The following is an 18,854-nucleotide window of genomic DNA, read 5'->3' on the forward strand; positions in this document are numbered from 1 at the left end:
AAAAATCTCTGAAATTGGAAACACCTATCTCCCTCACTAGCTTTAAGCACCAGCTGTCAGAGCAGCTCATAGATTACTGCACCTGTACATAACCCATCTACAATTTAGCCCAAACAACTACCTCTTTACCTACTGTATTTATTTTATTAATTTATTTTGCTCCTTTGCACCCCATTATTCTCTGTCTCTACTTTGCACTTTCTTCCGCTGCAAACCAACCATTCCAGGGTTTTTTTTAGTTTTATTTTACTTGCTGTGTTGTATTCACTTCACCTCCATGGCCTTTTATATTTTTATTTATTTTATTTATTTATACATATATTTGTTTGCCTTCACCTCCCTTATCTCACCTCACTTGCTCACATTGTATATAGACTTATTTTTTTTTCACTGTATTATTGACTATATGTTTGTTTTACTCCATGTGTAACTATGTGTTGTTGTATGTGTCGAACTGCTTTGCTTTATCTTGGCCAGGTCGCAATTGTAAATGAGAACGTGTTCTCAATTTGCCTACCTGGTTAAATAAAGGTTAAATAAAATAAATAAAAAAAACTGTCTCTGTCACATTATAACACAGCTGCTAGGATCTAAACACCTTCTACTGTCTCTGTCACATTATAACACAGCTGCTAGGATCTAAACACCTTCTACTGTCTCTGAAACATTATAACACAGCTGCTAGGATCTAAACACCCTCTACTGTCTCTGTCACATTATAACACAGCTGCTAGGATCTAAACACCTTCTACTGTCTCTGTCTGTGAAACATTATAACACAGCTGCTAGGATCTAAACACCCTCTACTGTCTCTGTCTCTGAAACATTATAACACAGCTGCTAGGATCTAAACACCTTCTACTGTCTCTGAAACATTATAACATAGCTGCTAGGATCTAAACACCTTCTACTGTCTCTGTCACATTATAACACAGCTGCTAGGATCTAAACACCCTCTACTGTCTCTGAAATTTTATAACACAGCTGCTAGAATCTAAACACCTTCTACTGTCTCTGAAACATTATAACACAGCTGCTAGGATCTAAACACCTTCTACTGTCTCTGTCACATTATAACACAGCTGCTAGGATCTAAACACCCTCTACTGTCTCTGTCTCTGAAACATTATAACACAGCTGCTAGGATCTAAACACCTTCTACTGTCTCTGAAACATTATAACACAGCTGCTAGAATCTAAACACCTTCTACTGTCTCTGTCACATTATAACACAGCTGCTAGGATCTAAACACATTCTACTGTCTCTGTCACATTATAACACAGCTGCTAGGATCTAAACACCTTCTACTGTCTCTGAAACATTATAACACAGCTGCTAGGATCTAAACACCTTCTACTGTCTCTGTCTCTGAAACATTATAACACAGCTGCTAGGATCTAAACACCTTCTACTGTCTCTGTCACGTTATAACACAGCTGCTAGGATCTAAACACCTTCTACTGTCTCTGTCTCTGAAACATTATAACACAGCTGCTAGGATCTAAACACCTTCTACTGTCTCTGAAACATTATAACACAGCTGCTAGGATCTAAACACCTTCTACTGTCTCTGTCACATTATAACACAGCTGCTAAGATTCTAAACACATTCTACTGTCTCTGTCACATTATAACACAGCTGCTAGGAGCTAAACACCTTCTACTGTCTCTGAAACATTATAACACAGCTGCTAGGATCTAAACACCTTCTACTGTCTCTGAAACATTATAACACAGCTGCTAGGATAAAAACACCTTATACTGTCTCTGTCACATTATAACACAGCTGCTAAGATTCTAAACACATTCTATAGTCTCTGTCTCTGAAACATTATAACACAGCTGCTAGGATCTAAACACCTTCTACTGTCTCTGAAACATTATAACACAGCTGCTAGGATCTAAACACCTTCTACTGTCTCTGAAACATTATAACACAGCTGCTAGGATAAAAACACCTTATACTGTCTCTGTCACATTATAACACAGCTGCTAGGATCTAAACACCTTCTACTGTCTCTGAAACATTATAACACAGCTGCTAGGATCTAAACACCTTCTACTGTCTCTGAAACATTATAACAAAGCTGCTAGGATAAAAACACCTTATACTGTCTCTGTCACATTATAACACAGCTGCTAGGATCTAAACACCCTCTACTGTCTCTGAAACATTATAACACAGCTGCTAGGATCTAAACACCTTCTACTGTCTCTGTCTCTGTCACATTATAACACAGCTGCTAGGATCTAAACACCTTCTACTGTCTCTGAAACATTATAACACAGCTGCTAGGATCTAAACACCTTCTACTGTCTCTGAAACATTATAACACAGCTGCTAGGATCTAAACACCTTCTACTGTCTCTGTCTCTGAAACATTATAACACAGCTGCTAGGATCTAAACACCTTCTACTGTCTCTGAAACATTATAACACAGCTGCTAGGATCTAAACACCTTCTACTGTCTCTGAAACATTATAACACAGCTGCTAGGATCTAAACACCTTCTACTGTCTCTGAAACATTATAACACAGCTGCTAGGATCTAAACACCTTCTACTGTCTCTGTCACATTATAACACAGCTGCTAGGATCTAAACACCTTCTACTGTCTCTGTCACATTATAACACAGCTGCTAGGATCTAAACACCTTCTACTGTCTCTGTCTCTGGCAGATTATAACACAGCTGCAAGGATCTAAACACCTTCTACTGTCTCTGTCTCTGAAACATTATAACACAGCTGCTAGGATCTAAACACCTTCTACTGTCTCTGAAACATTATAACACAGCTGCTAGGATCTAAACACCTTCTACTGTCTCTGTATCTGAAACATTATAACACAGCGGCTAGGATCTAAACACCCTCTACTGTCTCTGACTCTGAAACATTATAACACAGCTGCTAGGATCTAAACACCTTCTACTGTCTCTGTCTCTGAAACATTATAACACAGCTGCTAGGATCTAAACACCTTCTACTGTCTCTGACTCTGAAACATTATAACACAGCTGCTAGGATCTAAACACCTTCTACTGTCTCTGACACATTATAACACAGCTGCTAGGATCTAAACACTTTTTACTGTCTCTGGCACATTATAACACAGCTGCTAGGATCTAAACACCTTCTACTGTCTCTTAAACATTATAACACAGCTGCTAGGATCTAAACACCTTCTACTGTCTCTGGCACATTATAACACAGCTGCTAGGATCTAAACACCTTCTACTGTCTCTGAAACATTATAACACAGCTGCTAGGATCTAAACACCCTCTACTGTCTCTGTCTCTGAAACATTATAACACAGCTGCTAGGATCTAAACACCTTCTACTGTCTCTGTCTCTGAAACATTATAACACAGCTGCTAGGATCTAAACACCCTCTACTGTCTCTGTCACATTATAACACAGCTGCTAGGATCTAAACACCCTCTACTGTCTCTGTCACATTATAACACAGCTGCTAGGATCTAAACACCTTCTACTGTCTCTGTCACATTATAACACAGCTGCTAGGATCTAAACACCCTCTACTGTCTCTGTCACATTATAACACAGCTGCTAGGATCTAAACACCTTCTACTGTCTCTGAAACATTATAACACAACTGCTAGGATCTAAACACCCTCTACTGTCTCTGTCACATTATAACACAGCTGCTAGGATCTAAACACCTTCTACTGTCTCTGTCACATTATAACACAGCTGCTAGGATCTAAACACCTTCTACTGTCTCTGTCACATTATAACACAGCTGCTAGGATCTAAACACCTTCTACTGTCTCTGAAACATTATAACACAACTGCTAGGATCTAAACACCCTCTACTGTCTCTGTCACATTATAACACAGCTGCTAGGATCTAAACACCTTCTACTGTCTCTGTCTGTGAAACATTATAACACAGCTGCTAGGATCTAAACACCTTCTACTGTCTCTGTCTCTGAAACATTATAACACAGCTGCTAGGATCTAAACACCTTCTACTGTCTCTGAAACATTATAACATAGCTGCTAGGATCTAAACACCTTCTACTGTCTCTGTCACATTATAACACAGCTGCTAGGATCTAAACACCCTCTACTGTCTCTGAAATTTTATAACACAGCTGCTAGAATCTAAACACCTTCTACTGTCTCTGAAACATTATAACACAGCTGCTAGGATCTAAACACCTTCTACTGTCTCTGTCACATTATAACACAGCTGCTAGGATCTAAACACCCTCTACTGTCTCTGTCTCTGAAACATTATAACACAGCTGCTAGGATCTAAACACCTTCTACTGTCTCTGAAACATTATAACACAGCTGCTAGAATCTAAACACCTTCTACTGTCTCTGTCACATTATAACACAGCTGCTAGGATCTAAACACATTCTACTGTCTCTGTCACATTATAACACAGCTGCTAGGATCTAAACACCTTCTACTGTCTCTGAAACATTATAACACAGCTGCTAGGATCTAAACACCTTCTACTGTCTCTGTCTCTGAAACATTATAACACAGCTGCTAGGATCTAAACACCTTCTACTGTCTCTGTCACGTTATAACACAGCTGCTAGGATCTAAACACCTTCTACTGTCTCTGTCTCTGAAACATTATAACACAGCTGCTAGGATCTAAACACCTTCTACTGTCTCTGAAACATTATAACACAGCTGCTAGGATCTAAACACCTTCTACTGTCTCTGTCACATTATAACACAGCTGCTAAGATTCTAAACACATTCTACTGTCTCTGTCACATTATAACACAGCTGCTAGGAGCTAAACACCTTCTACTGTCTCTGAAACATTATAACACAGCTGCTAGGATCTAAACACCTTCTACTGTCTCTGAAACATTATAACACAGCTGCTAGGATAAAAACACCTTATACTGTCTCTGTCACATTATAACACAGCTGCTAGGATCTAAACACCTTCTACTGTCTCTGAAACATTATAACACAGCTGCTAGGATCTAAACACCTTCTACTGTCTCTGAAACATTATAACAAAGCTGCTAGGATAAAAACACCTTATACTGTCTCTGTCACATTATAACACAGCTGCTAGGATCTAAACACCCTCTACTGTCTCTGAAACATTATAACACAGCTGCTAGGAGCTAAACACCTTCTACTGTCTCTGAAACATTATAACACAGCTGCTAGGATCTAAACACCTTCTACTGTCTCTGAAACATTATAACACAGCTGCTAGGATCTAAACACCTTCTACTGTCTCTGAAACATTATAACACAGCTGCTAGGATAAAAACACCTTATACTGTCTCTGTCACATTATAACACAGCTGCTAGGATCTAAACACCTTCTACTGTCTCTGAAACATTATAACACAGCTGCTAGGATCTAAACACCTTCTACTGTCTCTGAAACATTATAACAAAGCTGCTAGGATAAAAACACCTTATACTGTCTCTGTCACATTATAACACAGCTGCTAGGATCTAAACACCCTCTACTGTCTCTGAAACATTATAACACAGCTGCTAGGATCTAAACACCTTCTACTGTCTCTGTCTCTGTCACATTATAACACAGCTGCTAGGATCTAAACACCTTCTACTGTCTCTGAAACATTATAACACAGCTGCTAGGATCTAAACACCTTCTACTGTCTCTGAAACATTATAACACAGCTGCTAGGATCTAAACACCTTCTACTGTCTCTGTCTCTGAAACATTATAACACAGCTGCTAGGATCTAAACACCTTCTACTGTCTCTGAAACATTATAACACAGCTGCTAGGATCTAAACACCTTCTACTGTCTCTGAAACATTATAACACAGCTGCTAGGATCTAAACACCTTCTACTGTCTCTGAAACATTATAACACAGCTGCTAGGATCTAAACACCTTCTACTGTCTCTGTCACATTATAACACAGCTGCTAGGATCTAAACACCTTCTACTGTCTCTGTCACATTATAACACAGCTGCTAGGATCTAAACACCTTCTACTGTCTCTGTCTCTGGCAGATTATAACACAGCTGCAAGGATCTAAACACCTTCTACTGTCTCTGTCTCTGAAACATTATAACACAGCTGCTAGGATCTAAACACCTTCTACTGTCTCTGAAACATTATAACACAGCTGCTAGGATCTAAACACCTTCTACTGTCTCTGTATCTGAAACATTATAACACAGCGGCTAGGATCTAAACACCCTCTACTGTCTCTGACTCTGAAACATTATAACACAGCTGCTAGGATCTAAACACCTTCTACTGTCTCTGTCTCTGAAACATTATAACACAGCTGCTAGGATCTAAACACCTTCTACTGTCTCTGACTCTGAAACATTATAACACAGCTGCTAGGATCTAAACACCTTCTACTGTCTCTGACACATTATAACACAGCTGCTAGGATCTAAACACTTTTTACTGTCTCTGGCACATTATAACACAGCTGCTAGGATCTAAACACCTTCTACTGTCTCTTAAACATTATAACACAGCTGCTAGGATCTAAACACCTTCTACTGTCTCTGGCACATTATAACACAGCTGCTAGGATCTAAACACCTTCTACTGTCTCTGAAACATTATAACACAGCTGCTAGGATCTAAACACCCTCTACTGTCTCTGTCTCTGAAACATTATAACACAGCTGCTAGGATCTAAACACCTTCTACTGTCTCTGTCTCTGAAACATTATAACACAGCTGCTAGGATCTAAACACCCTCTACTGTCTCTGTCACATTATAACACAGCTGCTAGGATCTAAACACCCTCTACTGTCTCTGTCACATTATAACACAGCTGCTAGGATCTAAACACCTTCTACTGTCTCTGTCACATTATAACACAGCTGCTAGGATCTAAACACCCTCTACTGTCTCTGTCACATTATAACACAGCTGCTAGGATCTAAACACCCTCTACTGTCTCTGTCACATTATAACACAGCTGCTAGGATCTAAACACCTTCTACTGTCTCTGTCACATTATAACACAGCTGCTAGGATCTAAACACCTTCTACTGTCTCTGAAACATTATAACACAACTGCTAGGATCTAAACACCTTCTACTGTCTCTGTCTCTGAAACATTATAACACAGCTGCTAGGATCTAAACACCCTCTACTGTCTCTGTCACATTATAACACAGCTGCTAGGATCTAAACACCTTCTACTGTCTCTGTCTGTGAAACATTATAACACAGCTGCTAGGATCTAAACACCCTCTACTGTCTCTGTCTCTGAAACATTATAACACAGCTGCTAGAAACTAAACACCTTCTACTGTCTCTGAAACATTATAACACAGCTGCTAGGATCTAAACACCTTCTACTGTCTCTGTCACATTATAACACAGCTGCTAGGATCTAAACACCCTCTACTGTCTCTGAAATTTTATAACACAGCTGCTAGAATCTAAACACCTTCTACTGTCTCTGAAACATTATAACACAGCTGCTAGGATCTAAACACCTTCTACTGTCTCTGTCACATTATAACACAGCTGCTAGGATCTAAACACCCTCTACTGTCTCTGTCTCTGAAACATTATAACACAGCTGCTAGGATCTAAACACCTTCTACTGTCTCTGAAACATTATAACACAGCTGCTAGGATCTAAACACCTTCTACTGTCTCTGTCACATTATAACACAGCTGCTAGGATCTAAACACCCTCTACTGTCTCTGTCACATTATAACACAGCTGCTAGGATCTAAACACCCTCTACTGTCTCTGTCACATTATAACACAGCTGCTAGGATCTAAACACCTTCTACTGTCTCTGTAACATTATAACACAGCTGCTAGGATCTAAACACCTTCTACTGTCTCCTGGCACATTAAAACACCTCTTTACATTCTGCTTAAATGAGAATCTCTCTCTCTCACCCTCTGTCTCTCTGTCTATTATCTCTCTCTCTCTCTCTCCCTCTCTCTCTCTGTCTCTGTCTCTGTCTCTGTCTCGCTCTCGCTCTCGCTCTCTCTCTATCTCTCTATCTCTGTCTCTCTCTCTCGCTCTCTCTCTCTCTCTCTCTCTCTCTCTATGAGATGAGGCTTTCAACTCTCCAGCCTGAGCTAAAATTAGCCTATCCGCTCTTCCCAAAAAATACTTGCCATTGATGTCAGTTCTCTCTCTCTCTCTCTGTCTGTCTACAGATGTTATCATTATCTCCAGTCCTCTCTTGTTTCCCAACCAACAAGGATTTCCATTATTAAGATTAAATAGTCTGTAGTTGTATTAGAGGTATGTTCAGGATACGCACGGTATACAGAGTCCAACCAAATGCTTACTTGCAGGTTTCTTCTGGTCAATGTAACAACAATAAGAAATAATACACCATAACAATACCAACATAAAGTAAATGACAATAGAATAGAATAAAAAACATTGTACAGGAAGACACAATTTCTAGAACAATGTTTCCATGTGTTTTGGGGAAGGAAGGGATGTGGGGTCAGTGTTTAACCTGAGCAGTACGTTAAGAGCCTGGCAGTAGCAGTCGTGATGTGTGAATACAGGGGGTGCTGTTTCAACTTCGACATTTTGCGTTCCCAAATTAAACTGCCTCGTACTCAATTCTTGCTCGTACAATATGCATATTATTATTACTATTGGATAGAAAACAATCTCTAGTTTCTAAAACCGTTTGAATTATGTCTGTGTGTGAACCAGAAGTCTTTCTGCAGCGAAAATCATGACAGGAACTGCGAAGGTCTGAAAACTAGGCTCTGATCTCGGATCAGTTTAAAGCTCTGTATGTGTCCTATGGGTCGAAATGAACTGCGCCCGCCTTCCCCTGGATGTCAGTAACCAATGAGAAGTGGAATGGAGTCTCTACGTATTTCTCAGACTTTATAAAAGGCCATGGAGTGGAAGGTCCGTTCTTTTCGACGCTCGTCAAGACGCAAGAGAGGACATCAGGATGGCATGCTCAAAAGCTCTCGTTATCGGCCTAAGATATATCCGTCTGTGATTTAATTCGATATAGGTGTTAGAAACATCATAACGAAGTTATTTTAAACCGATTTATATCAGTTTATGCGAGTATATTGCTATTTTTGGAATTTTCGTAGTATTGCGTTTTGAGGATTTGGACATGTGTGTGCCACGTAGCTATTGTTAGCTGCTAATTCCGAAGTTGAAGAGGACGTTTTACAACAAAGCAACGATTCTTTTGGACAAAGGACACCTTGCCCAAGATTCTGATGGAAGCTCAACTAATAGTAAGAACTATTTATGATGTTAATTTGTTGTTCTGTGGAAAAATGTAAAAGTATTTTTCGGCCAATATTGCGGCACTGGTCTGGCTGTAACGCACACTGTATGTCTAGTAACGTTAATTTAAAAAAACTAACACAGCGGTTGCATTAATAACTAATGCATCTTTCAATTGCTGTCCAACCTGTATTTTTTTAGTCAAGTTTTCGATTATTTATTGATTAGATTAGGTGCCTTTCCAAGATGGCGCTGGCCAGAATGCATGCCATGTTTTTACTGATTACATTGCATAACCACGATTTGTGCTGCTAAATATGCACATTTTCGAACAAAAGCTATATGCATTGTGTAATATGATGTTACAGGACTGTCATCTGATGAAGTATATCAAGGTTAGTAAAATTATATATCTTTTGCTGGGTTGTTACGATCGCTAACATTTACTGCTGGTAAATGCGGTTGTGATTCTGGCTATTGTGGTAAGCTCATATAATGCTATATTGTGTTTTCGCTGTAAAACACTTAAAAAATCTGACATATTGGCTGGATTCACAAGATGTTGGGCTTTCATTTGCTGTACGCTGTGTATTTTTCAGAAATGTTTTAAGATGAGTAATTAGTTATTTGACGTTGGTCTCTGTAATTATTCTGGCAGCTTCGGCACTATTTCAGATTGCAGCTGCAATGTAGAACTGTGATTTATACCTGAAAAATGCACATTTTTCTAAAAAAACATATGCTATACCATAAATATGTTATCAGACTGTCATCTTATGAAGTTGTTTCTTGGTTAGTGGCTATATATATCTTTATTTAGTCGAATTAGTGATAGCTACTGATGGAGTAAAAAACTGGTGGAGTAAAAAAAGTGGTGTCTTTTGCTAACGTGGTTAGCTAATATATTTACATATTGTGTCTTCCCTGTAAAACATTTTAAAAATCAGAAATGATGGCTAGATTCACAAGATCTGTATCTTTCATCTGGTGTCTTGGACTTGTGATTTAATGATATTTAGATGCTAGTATTTACTTGTGACGCTATGCTAGGCTATGCTAGTCAGCTTTTTTACTGTGGGGGGTGCTCCCGGATCCGGGTTTGGGAGGAATTAGAGGTTAAAGGTGCAGAGAATCAGAGCAGGTGTTCAGTCCCAGCTCCAGTGTTCATCAGTCTGATGGCTTGTAGAAACTGGTCTCTGAGCCTGTTGGTATCACACCTCATACTTCGATACCATCTGCACGACAGTAAGGGAGAGACCAGCTCGTAGCTGCAATGTGTGGGGTCAATAGATCCCTTACTGGACAATACCATCTGCACGACAGTAAGGGAGAGACCAGCTCGTAGCTGCAATGTGTGGGGTCAATAGATCCCTTACTGGACAATACCAATATCCAGGCACTCCTCGTTGCGTCGTGTTTAAGAACAGCCCTTAGCCGTGGTATATTGGCCATATACCACACCTCCTCGGGCATGATAGCTTAATTACAGCCAGGATGAAGAACGAACGTCTACACTTCAATACACTTTAATGATGCAGTTGCTCTCCTAAAGCCATGAGTGTATAAGAGCTCCCAGCAGGCAGACAGACAGAGCTGGGGCCTCACACCCCGCACACCATGAAACACCTCTAATAGACAGGACTCCCTGAAGGTAACAGCCTCTGAGAACCACACATGGGTTCAAATACTATTTGACATCTTTAAAACACTTTGAGGATTAACTCTAGCCTGCCTGGGGTGCCATGTGGGCCGGGTTTGGAGATGTGCAGCTATTCTATCGGTTCCATTGCGCCAGGCAAGCTTAATCGACCACAGATACAGCATTTGAAATGCTGTCAAATAGTATTTGAATCTCAGGTCTTATGGGAAGACCACCTAGAACACCTATTCCATTTCATTCAGTTTTGCATGATTGCTCTAGCACAGCTGTAGCTAACTCAGATGTGTGTGTGTGTGTGTGTGTGTGTGTGTGTGTGTGTGTGTGTGTGTGTGTGTGTGTGTGTGTGTGTGTGTGTGTGTGTGTATGTGTGTGTAAGGCAGCCACTGTGTCCCCCACCAATAGTAGAATCCCATAATTATAATAATGAATAGATATTATTTGCATACACACCAACACTGGGTCCACTTTCTACAGCAGCCCAGTAAACACCTTTAGATGTGTGTGTGTGTATATGTGTGTGTGTGTGTGTGTGTGTGTGTGTGTGTGTGTGTGTGTGTGTGTGTGTGTGTGTGTGTGTGTGTGTGTGTGTGTGTGTGTGTGTGTGTGTGTGTGTGTGTGTGTGTGTGTGTGTGTGTGTGTGTATGCATACTCCCATGTCTGTGTTCCAAAAGTGCAAATTAGCAAGAAGTTTTCACCTGTAAAAGGTGTAGATTGGTCTATGTGGACGGCTCTACACTATCTAACACCAACAGTGGGTAGATTCAAGGATCCAAGTTATGTTTTGTCTCGCCCTGACCATAGAGAGCTGTTTATTCTCTGTTGGTTGGGGCGTGATAGTGACTAGGGTGGGTCATCTAGGTGTTTAACCGTTTATGTTGGTCTGGTATGGTTTCCAATCAGAGACAGCTGTTTATCGTTGTCTCTGATTGGGCATCATATTTAGGCAGCCATTTCCCCTTTGTGTTTCGTGGGATCTTGTCTACAGATAGTTGCCTGTGTGCACACCAGTATCTTCACGTTTCGTTCAGTATTTTGTTGTTTTTGTTCGGTGTTCGTTTAAATAAAAGAAAATGTACGCCTACCACGCTGCACCTTGGTCCAATCCTTACGACGATCGTGACATGTTTCTACTACTGCCTCTTGTCGTACTCCTTCAGTCCTCATAGGTGACTGATCCTAAACACTCACACAAGTGGAAGAGTGAGGATTCTAACCACTACAACAAAATGGCTGACAAACTCAGTCAAGTCAAGAGCAGCTAAAGTGTTTGAAATAAATCCCAGGTCCGGATTCTATCCACAATGACAGCGCTCTAGAAACAACACTAGGTTCTGGTTCTTCTCCAGCTGTCTGAGTACTCTCATCAGGAGATTTTTATATTTATTTTTTATTTAACCTTTATTTAACTTGGCAAGTCAGTTTTGAACAAATTCTTATTTTCAATGACGGCCTAGGAACAGTGGGTTAACTGCCTAACCACTAGGCTACCTGCCGAGATCCCTGACTTCACCTAATAACTTGGAGAGGCAGGTAGCCTAGTGGTTAGAGTGTTGGACTAAAGGTTGCAAGATCGAATCCCCAAGCTGACAAGGTAAAAATCTGTCGTTCTGCCCCTGAACAAGGCAGTTAACCCACTGTTCCCCGGTAGGCCGTTATTGTAAATAAGAATTTGTTCTAAACTGACTTGCCAAGTTAAATAAACATATTTATATAAATATTAAACAGTAGTATCTATCAGATAGTGGAAGCATAGCCACTAGATCTTAGCTCTGAGAGTACTGTCATCAGGAGATCCCTGACTTTTACCTAATAACTAGTATCTATCAGACAGTGGGAGCACAGCCACTAGATCTTAGCTCTGAGAGTACTGTCATCAGGAGATCCCTGACTTTTACCTACTAACTAGTATCTATCAGACAGTGGGAGCACAGCCACTAGATCTTAGCTCTGAGAGTACTGTCATCAGGAGATCCCTGACTTTTACCTAATAACTAGTATCTATCAGACAGTGGGAGCACAGCCACTAGATCTTAGCTCTGAGAGTACTGTCATCAGGAGATCCCTGACTTTTACCTAATAACTAGTATCTATCAGACAGTGGGAGCACAGCCACTAGATCTTAGCTCTGAGAGTACTGTCATCAGGAGATCCCTGACTTTTACCTAATAACTAGTATCTATCAGACAGTGGGAGCACAGCCACGTGATGCGGAGGCTGCATCCTCATCAATCCCACTGTTTCCAGACACTAAAACACACCACCCTGGAGCTGGATGTCTTCCCTTTGGTAAAAGAGGAGGTTGTGGTTGCGTTTCAAATGGCACCCTATTCACTAAATAGTGCACTACTTTTGACCAGGGCCCTGTGGCGCACTAGTAGTGCACTATTTAGGGAGTAGGGAGCCATTTGATACACAAACAGTGGATCTGGCTGTCTATCATGGGGGTGTGATGAAACGGCGGCTGGCGCACGCAGCCACCCAGTGTGGAGTGAGCATCTGAGCTGCGTGCGCCAGGGAGCGAGGAGAGACACGGGGAGAGACAGCGGCAGTCAGGATGGATGCCGTGTACAATATGTTCAAAGACACGCCGCAGGCCAGCTGTCACCAAGCGGCAGGCTCTCTGTTCCGTTAGCTAGCGTGAGGTGTTTCCAGCATCCTGCCAGCATGGCGTGTCCAACACATGAAAACCAGCTGTGCCTTATGAGCTGTGTAGCTAACCAGGGAATCAGTCACTGAACTATTGTTCTGAGAAAAAACAGAGACAGGCAAATCATTTGTCCACCACTTTGGGCTCGTCACAACTCCACCCGGACATATTCCCTGGTTACAACATTGGTATTTCCTGGTCACAACATTGGTACTTCCTGGTCACAACATTGGTATTTCCTGGTCACATATTGGTATTTCCTAGTCACAACATTGGTATTTCCTAGTCACAACATTGGTATTTCCTAGTCACAACATTGGTATTTCCTGGTCACATTTTGGTATTTCCTGGTACCAACATTGGTATTTCCTGGTCACATATTGGTATTTCCTGGTCACAACATTGGTATTTCCTGGTCACAACATTGGTATTTCCTGGTCACATATTGGTATTTCCTGGTCACAACATTGGTATTTCCTGGTCATAACATTGGTATTTCCTGGTCACAACATTGGTATTTCCTGGTCACATCATTGGTATTTCCTGGTCACATATTGGTATTTCCTGGTCATAACATTGGTATTTCCTGGTCACAACATTGGTATTTCCTGGTCACAACATTGGTATTTCCTGGTCACAACATTGGTATTTCCTGGTCACATCATTGGTATTTCCTGGTCACAACATTGGTATTTCCTGGTCACAACATTGGTATTTCCTGGTCACAACATTGGTATTTCCTAGTCATAACATTGGTATTTCCTGGTCACAACATTGGTATTTCCTGGTCACAACATTGGTATTTCCTGGTCACAACATTGGTATTTCCTGGTCATAACATTGGTATTTCCTGGTCACAACATGGGTATTTCCTGGTCATAACATTGGTATTTCCTGGTCACAACATTGGTATTTCCTGGTCATAACATTGGTATTTCCTGGTCACAACATTGGTATTTCCTGGTCACAACATTGGTATTTCCTGGTCATAACATTGGTATTTCCTGGTCACAACATTGGTATTTCCTGGTCACAACATTGGTATTTCCTGGTCATAACATTGGTATTTCCTGGTCACAACATTGGTATTTCCTGGTCACAACATTGGTATTTCCTGGTCATAACATTGGTATTTCCTGGTCACATCATTGGTATTTCCTGGTCACAACATTGGTATTTCCTGGTCATAACATTGGTATTTCCTGGTCACATCATTGGTATTTCCTGGTCACATCATTGGTATTTCCTGGTACCAACATTGGTATTTCCTGGTCACAACATTGGTATTTCCTGGTCACAACATTGGTATTTCCTGGTCATAACATTGGTATTTCCTGGTCACAACATTGGTATTTCCTGGTCATAACATTGGTATTTCCTGGTCACATCATTGGTATTTCCTGGTCACAACATTGGTATTTCCTGGTCATAACATTGGTATTTCCTGGTCACATCATTGGTATTTCCTGGTCACAACATTGGTATTTCCTGGTACCAACATTGGTATTTCCTGGTCACAACATTGGTATTTCCTGGTCACAACATTGGTATTTCCTGGTCACAACGTATTTCCTGGTCACAACATTGGTATTTCCTGGTCACAACATTGGTATTTCCTGGTCACAACATTGGTATTTCCTGGTCACAACATTGGTATTTCCTGGTCACAACATTGGTATTTCCTGGTCACATCATCGGTATTTCCTGGTCACAACATTGGTATTTCCTGGTCACATCATTGGTATTTCCTGGTCACAACATTGGTATTTCCTGGTCACAACATTGGTATTTCCTGGTCACAACATTGGTATTTCCTGGTCACAACATTGGTATTTCCTGGTCACAACATTGGTATTTCCTGGTCACAACATTGGTATTTCCTGGTCACAACATTGGTATTTCCTGGTCACATCATTGGTATTTCCTGATCACATCATTGGTATTTCCTGGTCATAACATTGGTATTTCCTGGTACCAACATTGGTATTTCCTGGTCACAACATTGGTATTTCCTGGTCACATCATTGGTATTTCCTGGTCATAACATTGGTATTTCCTGGTCACAACATTGGTATTTCCTGGTCATAACATTGGTATTTCCTGGTCACATCATCGGTATTTCCTGGTCATAACATTGGTATTTCCTGGTCACAACATTGGTATTTCCTGGTCACATCATCAGTATTTCCTGGTCATAACATTGGTATTTCCTGGTCATAACATTGGTATTTCCTGGTCACATCATTGGTATTTCCTGGTCACAACATTGGTATTTCCTGGTCACATCATTGGTATTTCCTGGTCACAACATTGGTATTTCCTGGTCACATCATTGGTATTTCCTGGTCACATCATTGGTATTTCCTGGTCACATCATTGGTATTTCCTGGTCACAACATTGGTATTTCCTGGTCATAACATTGGTATTTCCTGGTCACATATTGGTATTTCCTGGTCACAACATTGGTATTTCCTGGTCACAACATTGGTATTTCCTGGTCATAACATTGGTATTTCCTGGTCACAACATTGGTATTTCCTGGTCACATCATCGGTATTTCCTGGTCACAACATTGGTATTTCCTGGTCACAACATTGGTATTTCCTGGTCACATCATCGGTATTTCCTGGTCACAACATTGGTATTTCCTGGTCACAACATTGGTATTTCCTGGTCACAACATTGGTATTTCCTGGTCACATCATCGGTATTTCCTGGTCACAACATTGGTATTTCCTGGTCACAACATTGGTATTTCCTGGTCACATCATCGGTATTTCCTGGTCACAACATTGGTATTTCCTGGTCACAACATTGGTATTTCCTGGTCACAACATTGGTATTTCCTGGTCACAACATTGGTACTTCCTATTTCCATTATTAGCCCTTTGTCTAATAATGGCTGTACTGAGAACAGGTTGAGAAGAGAAGCTGTGATGATATGTGTCCAATCTCTACAATAATGGCTGTACTGAGAACAGGTTGAGAAGAGAAGCTGTGATGACATGTGTCCAATCACTATAATAATGGCTGTACTGAAAACAGGTTGAGAAGAGAAGCTGTGGTGACATGTGTCCAATCTCTATAATAATGGCTGTACTGAAAACAGTTTAAAATGCATATTTTAAACTGTTTTTTCCTGGTCACAACATTGGTATTTCCTGGTCACAACATTGGTATTTCCTGGTCACAACATTGGTATTTCCTGGTCACAACATTGGTATTTCCTGGTCACAACATTGGTATTTCCTGGTCACAACATTGGTATTTCCTGGTCACATCATTGGTATTTCCTGATCACATCATTGGTATTTCCTGGTCATAACATTGGTATTTCCTGGTACCAACATTGGTATTTCCTGGTCACAACATTGGTATTTCCTGGTCACATCATTGGTATTTCCTGGTCATAACATTGGTATTTCCTGGTCACAACATTGGTATTTCCTGGTCATAACATTGGTATTTCCTGGTCACATCATCGGTATTTCCTGGTCATAACATTGGTATTTCCTGGTCACAACATTGGTATTTCCTGGTCACATCATCAGTATTTCCTGGTCATAACATTGGTATTTCCTGGTCATAACATTGGTATTTCCTGGTCACATCATTGGTATTTCCTGGTCACAACATTGGTATTTCCTGGTCACATCATTGGTATTTCCTGGTCACAACATTGGTATTTCCTGGTCACATCATTGGTATTTCCTGGTCACATCATTGGTATTTCCTGGTCACATCATTGGTATTTCCTGGTCACAACATTGGTATTTCCTGGTCATAACATTGGTATTTCCTGGTCACATATTGGTATTTCCTGGTCACAACATTGGTATTTCCTGGTCACAACATTGGTATTTCCTGGTCATAACATTGGTATTTCCTGGTCACAACATTGGTATTTCCTGGTCACATCATCGGTATTTCCTGGTCACAACATTGGTATTTCCTGGTCACAACATTGGTATTTCCTGGTCACATCATCGGTATTTCCTGGTCACAACATTGGTATTTCCTGGTCACAACATTGGTATTTCCTGGTCACAACATTGGTATTTCCTGGTCACATCATCGGTATTTCCTGGTCACAACATTGGTATTTCCTGGTCACAACATTGGTATTTCCTGGTCACATCATCGGTATTTCCTGGTCACAACATTGGTATTTCCTGGTCACAACATTGGTATTTCCTGGTCACAACATTGGTATTTCCTGGTCACAACATTGGTACTTCCTATTTCCATTATTAGCCCTTTGTCTAATAATGGCTGTACTGAGAACAGGTTGAGAAGAGAAGCTGTGATGATATGTGTCCAATCTCTACAATAATGGCTGTACTGAGAACAGGTTGAGAAGAGAAGCTGTGATGACATGTGTCCAATCACTATAATAATGGCTGTACTGAAAACAGGTTGAGAAGAGAAGCTGTGGTGACATGTGTCCAATCTCTATAATAATGGCTGTACTGAAAACAGTTTAAAATGAGAATCTCTGATGCCGTATCTCCGGTCTTCATAACAATGGCTTTACTGAGAACAGTTTAAAATGAGAAGCTGTGATGACGTGTCTCCACCCTTTATAATAATGTCTGTACTGAGAACAGTGGTTAGAGGGGATGCTATGATGACGTGTGAGACTAGATGGGTAACACTGTGTCGGGACTCTCTGTGGACAGAGCCAACAGGACACAACAGGACTGTAGTCGGTGTACTAGAGGGCTACTACTGAGAAAACACAGATGAGGGTTTGTTAGAGGCTCCTACTGAGAAAACACAGATGAGGGAAGCCACAAGGAGAGAACAGAAACAGAATCCTGTGATGAGGCGGCCATTAAACGCACCTGGCCAGATTGAAGACATCATCGATGAGCCCCGCCCTGTTGCCAACAGAGATTATCTACGGAGAGAAAACAGGACAGGTGGAATGTTTTTCATACATTCTTCTGCTTTTATTCAAACCTTTAACGGTCCAGATGATGAAGAGGAAGAGGAGGAAGGGAAAGAGGAAGATGACGAAGAGGAAGAGCGTCCTACCTCAGGGTTGGTCATCAGCTGTCCAATGAGGAGCCTCCAGTTGTGGAGGTCGTAGTTCACCCGGAAGTACCCGGTCTGGTTGATGTTGCCTAGCAACCACATGTCCTCATCGATCCGGCCCACTTTGTGTGTCTCTGTAAACAAATAAACATGGCGGACATGTTTAAAGGTTTACTGTATGTAGTAACAGACATGTTTAAAGGTTTACTGTATGTAGTAACAGACATGTTTAAAGGTTTAATCTATATAGTAACAGACATGTTTAAAGGTATACTTATGGTTGCAAAGGGACGG

The 18,854-nt window shown here is 40.8% G+C and overlaps 1 protein-coding gene across 2 annotated transcripts in view; it reads right to left on the minus strand.

Annotated features, from left to right (window-relative positions):
• Window positions 1-18,854, minus strand: part of LOC139533579 (thyrotropin-releasing hormone-degrading ectoenzyme-like) — a 554,487-nt gene that overhangs the window by 160,544 nt on the left and 375,089 nt on the right. For both annotated transcript variants that reach the window (XM_071331728.1, XM_071331726.1), the window contains 2 exons: window positions 18,561-18,694; window positions 18,368-18,423 (listed from right to left, as the gene is read on the minus strand). In XM_071331728.1, the coding sequence (XP_071187829.1) occupies window positions 18,368-18,423; window positions 18,561-18,694 (190 nt within the window). The remainder of the gene's footprint in view (window positions 1-18,367; window positions 18,424-18,560; window positions 18,695-18,854) is intronic.

Source organism: Salvelinus alpinus, chromosome 11 (genome assembly GCF_045679555.1).
Source record: "Salvelinus alpinus chromosome 11, SLU_Salpinus.1, whole genome shotgun sequence".
Taxonomy (NCBI): domain Eukaryota; kingdom Metazoa; phylum Chordata; class Actinopteri; order Salmoniformes; family Salmonidae; genus Salvelinus; species Salvelinus alpinus.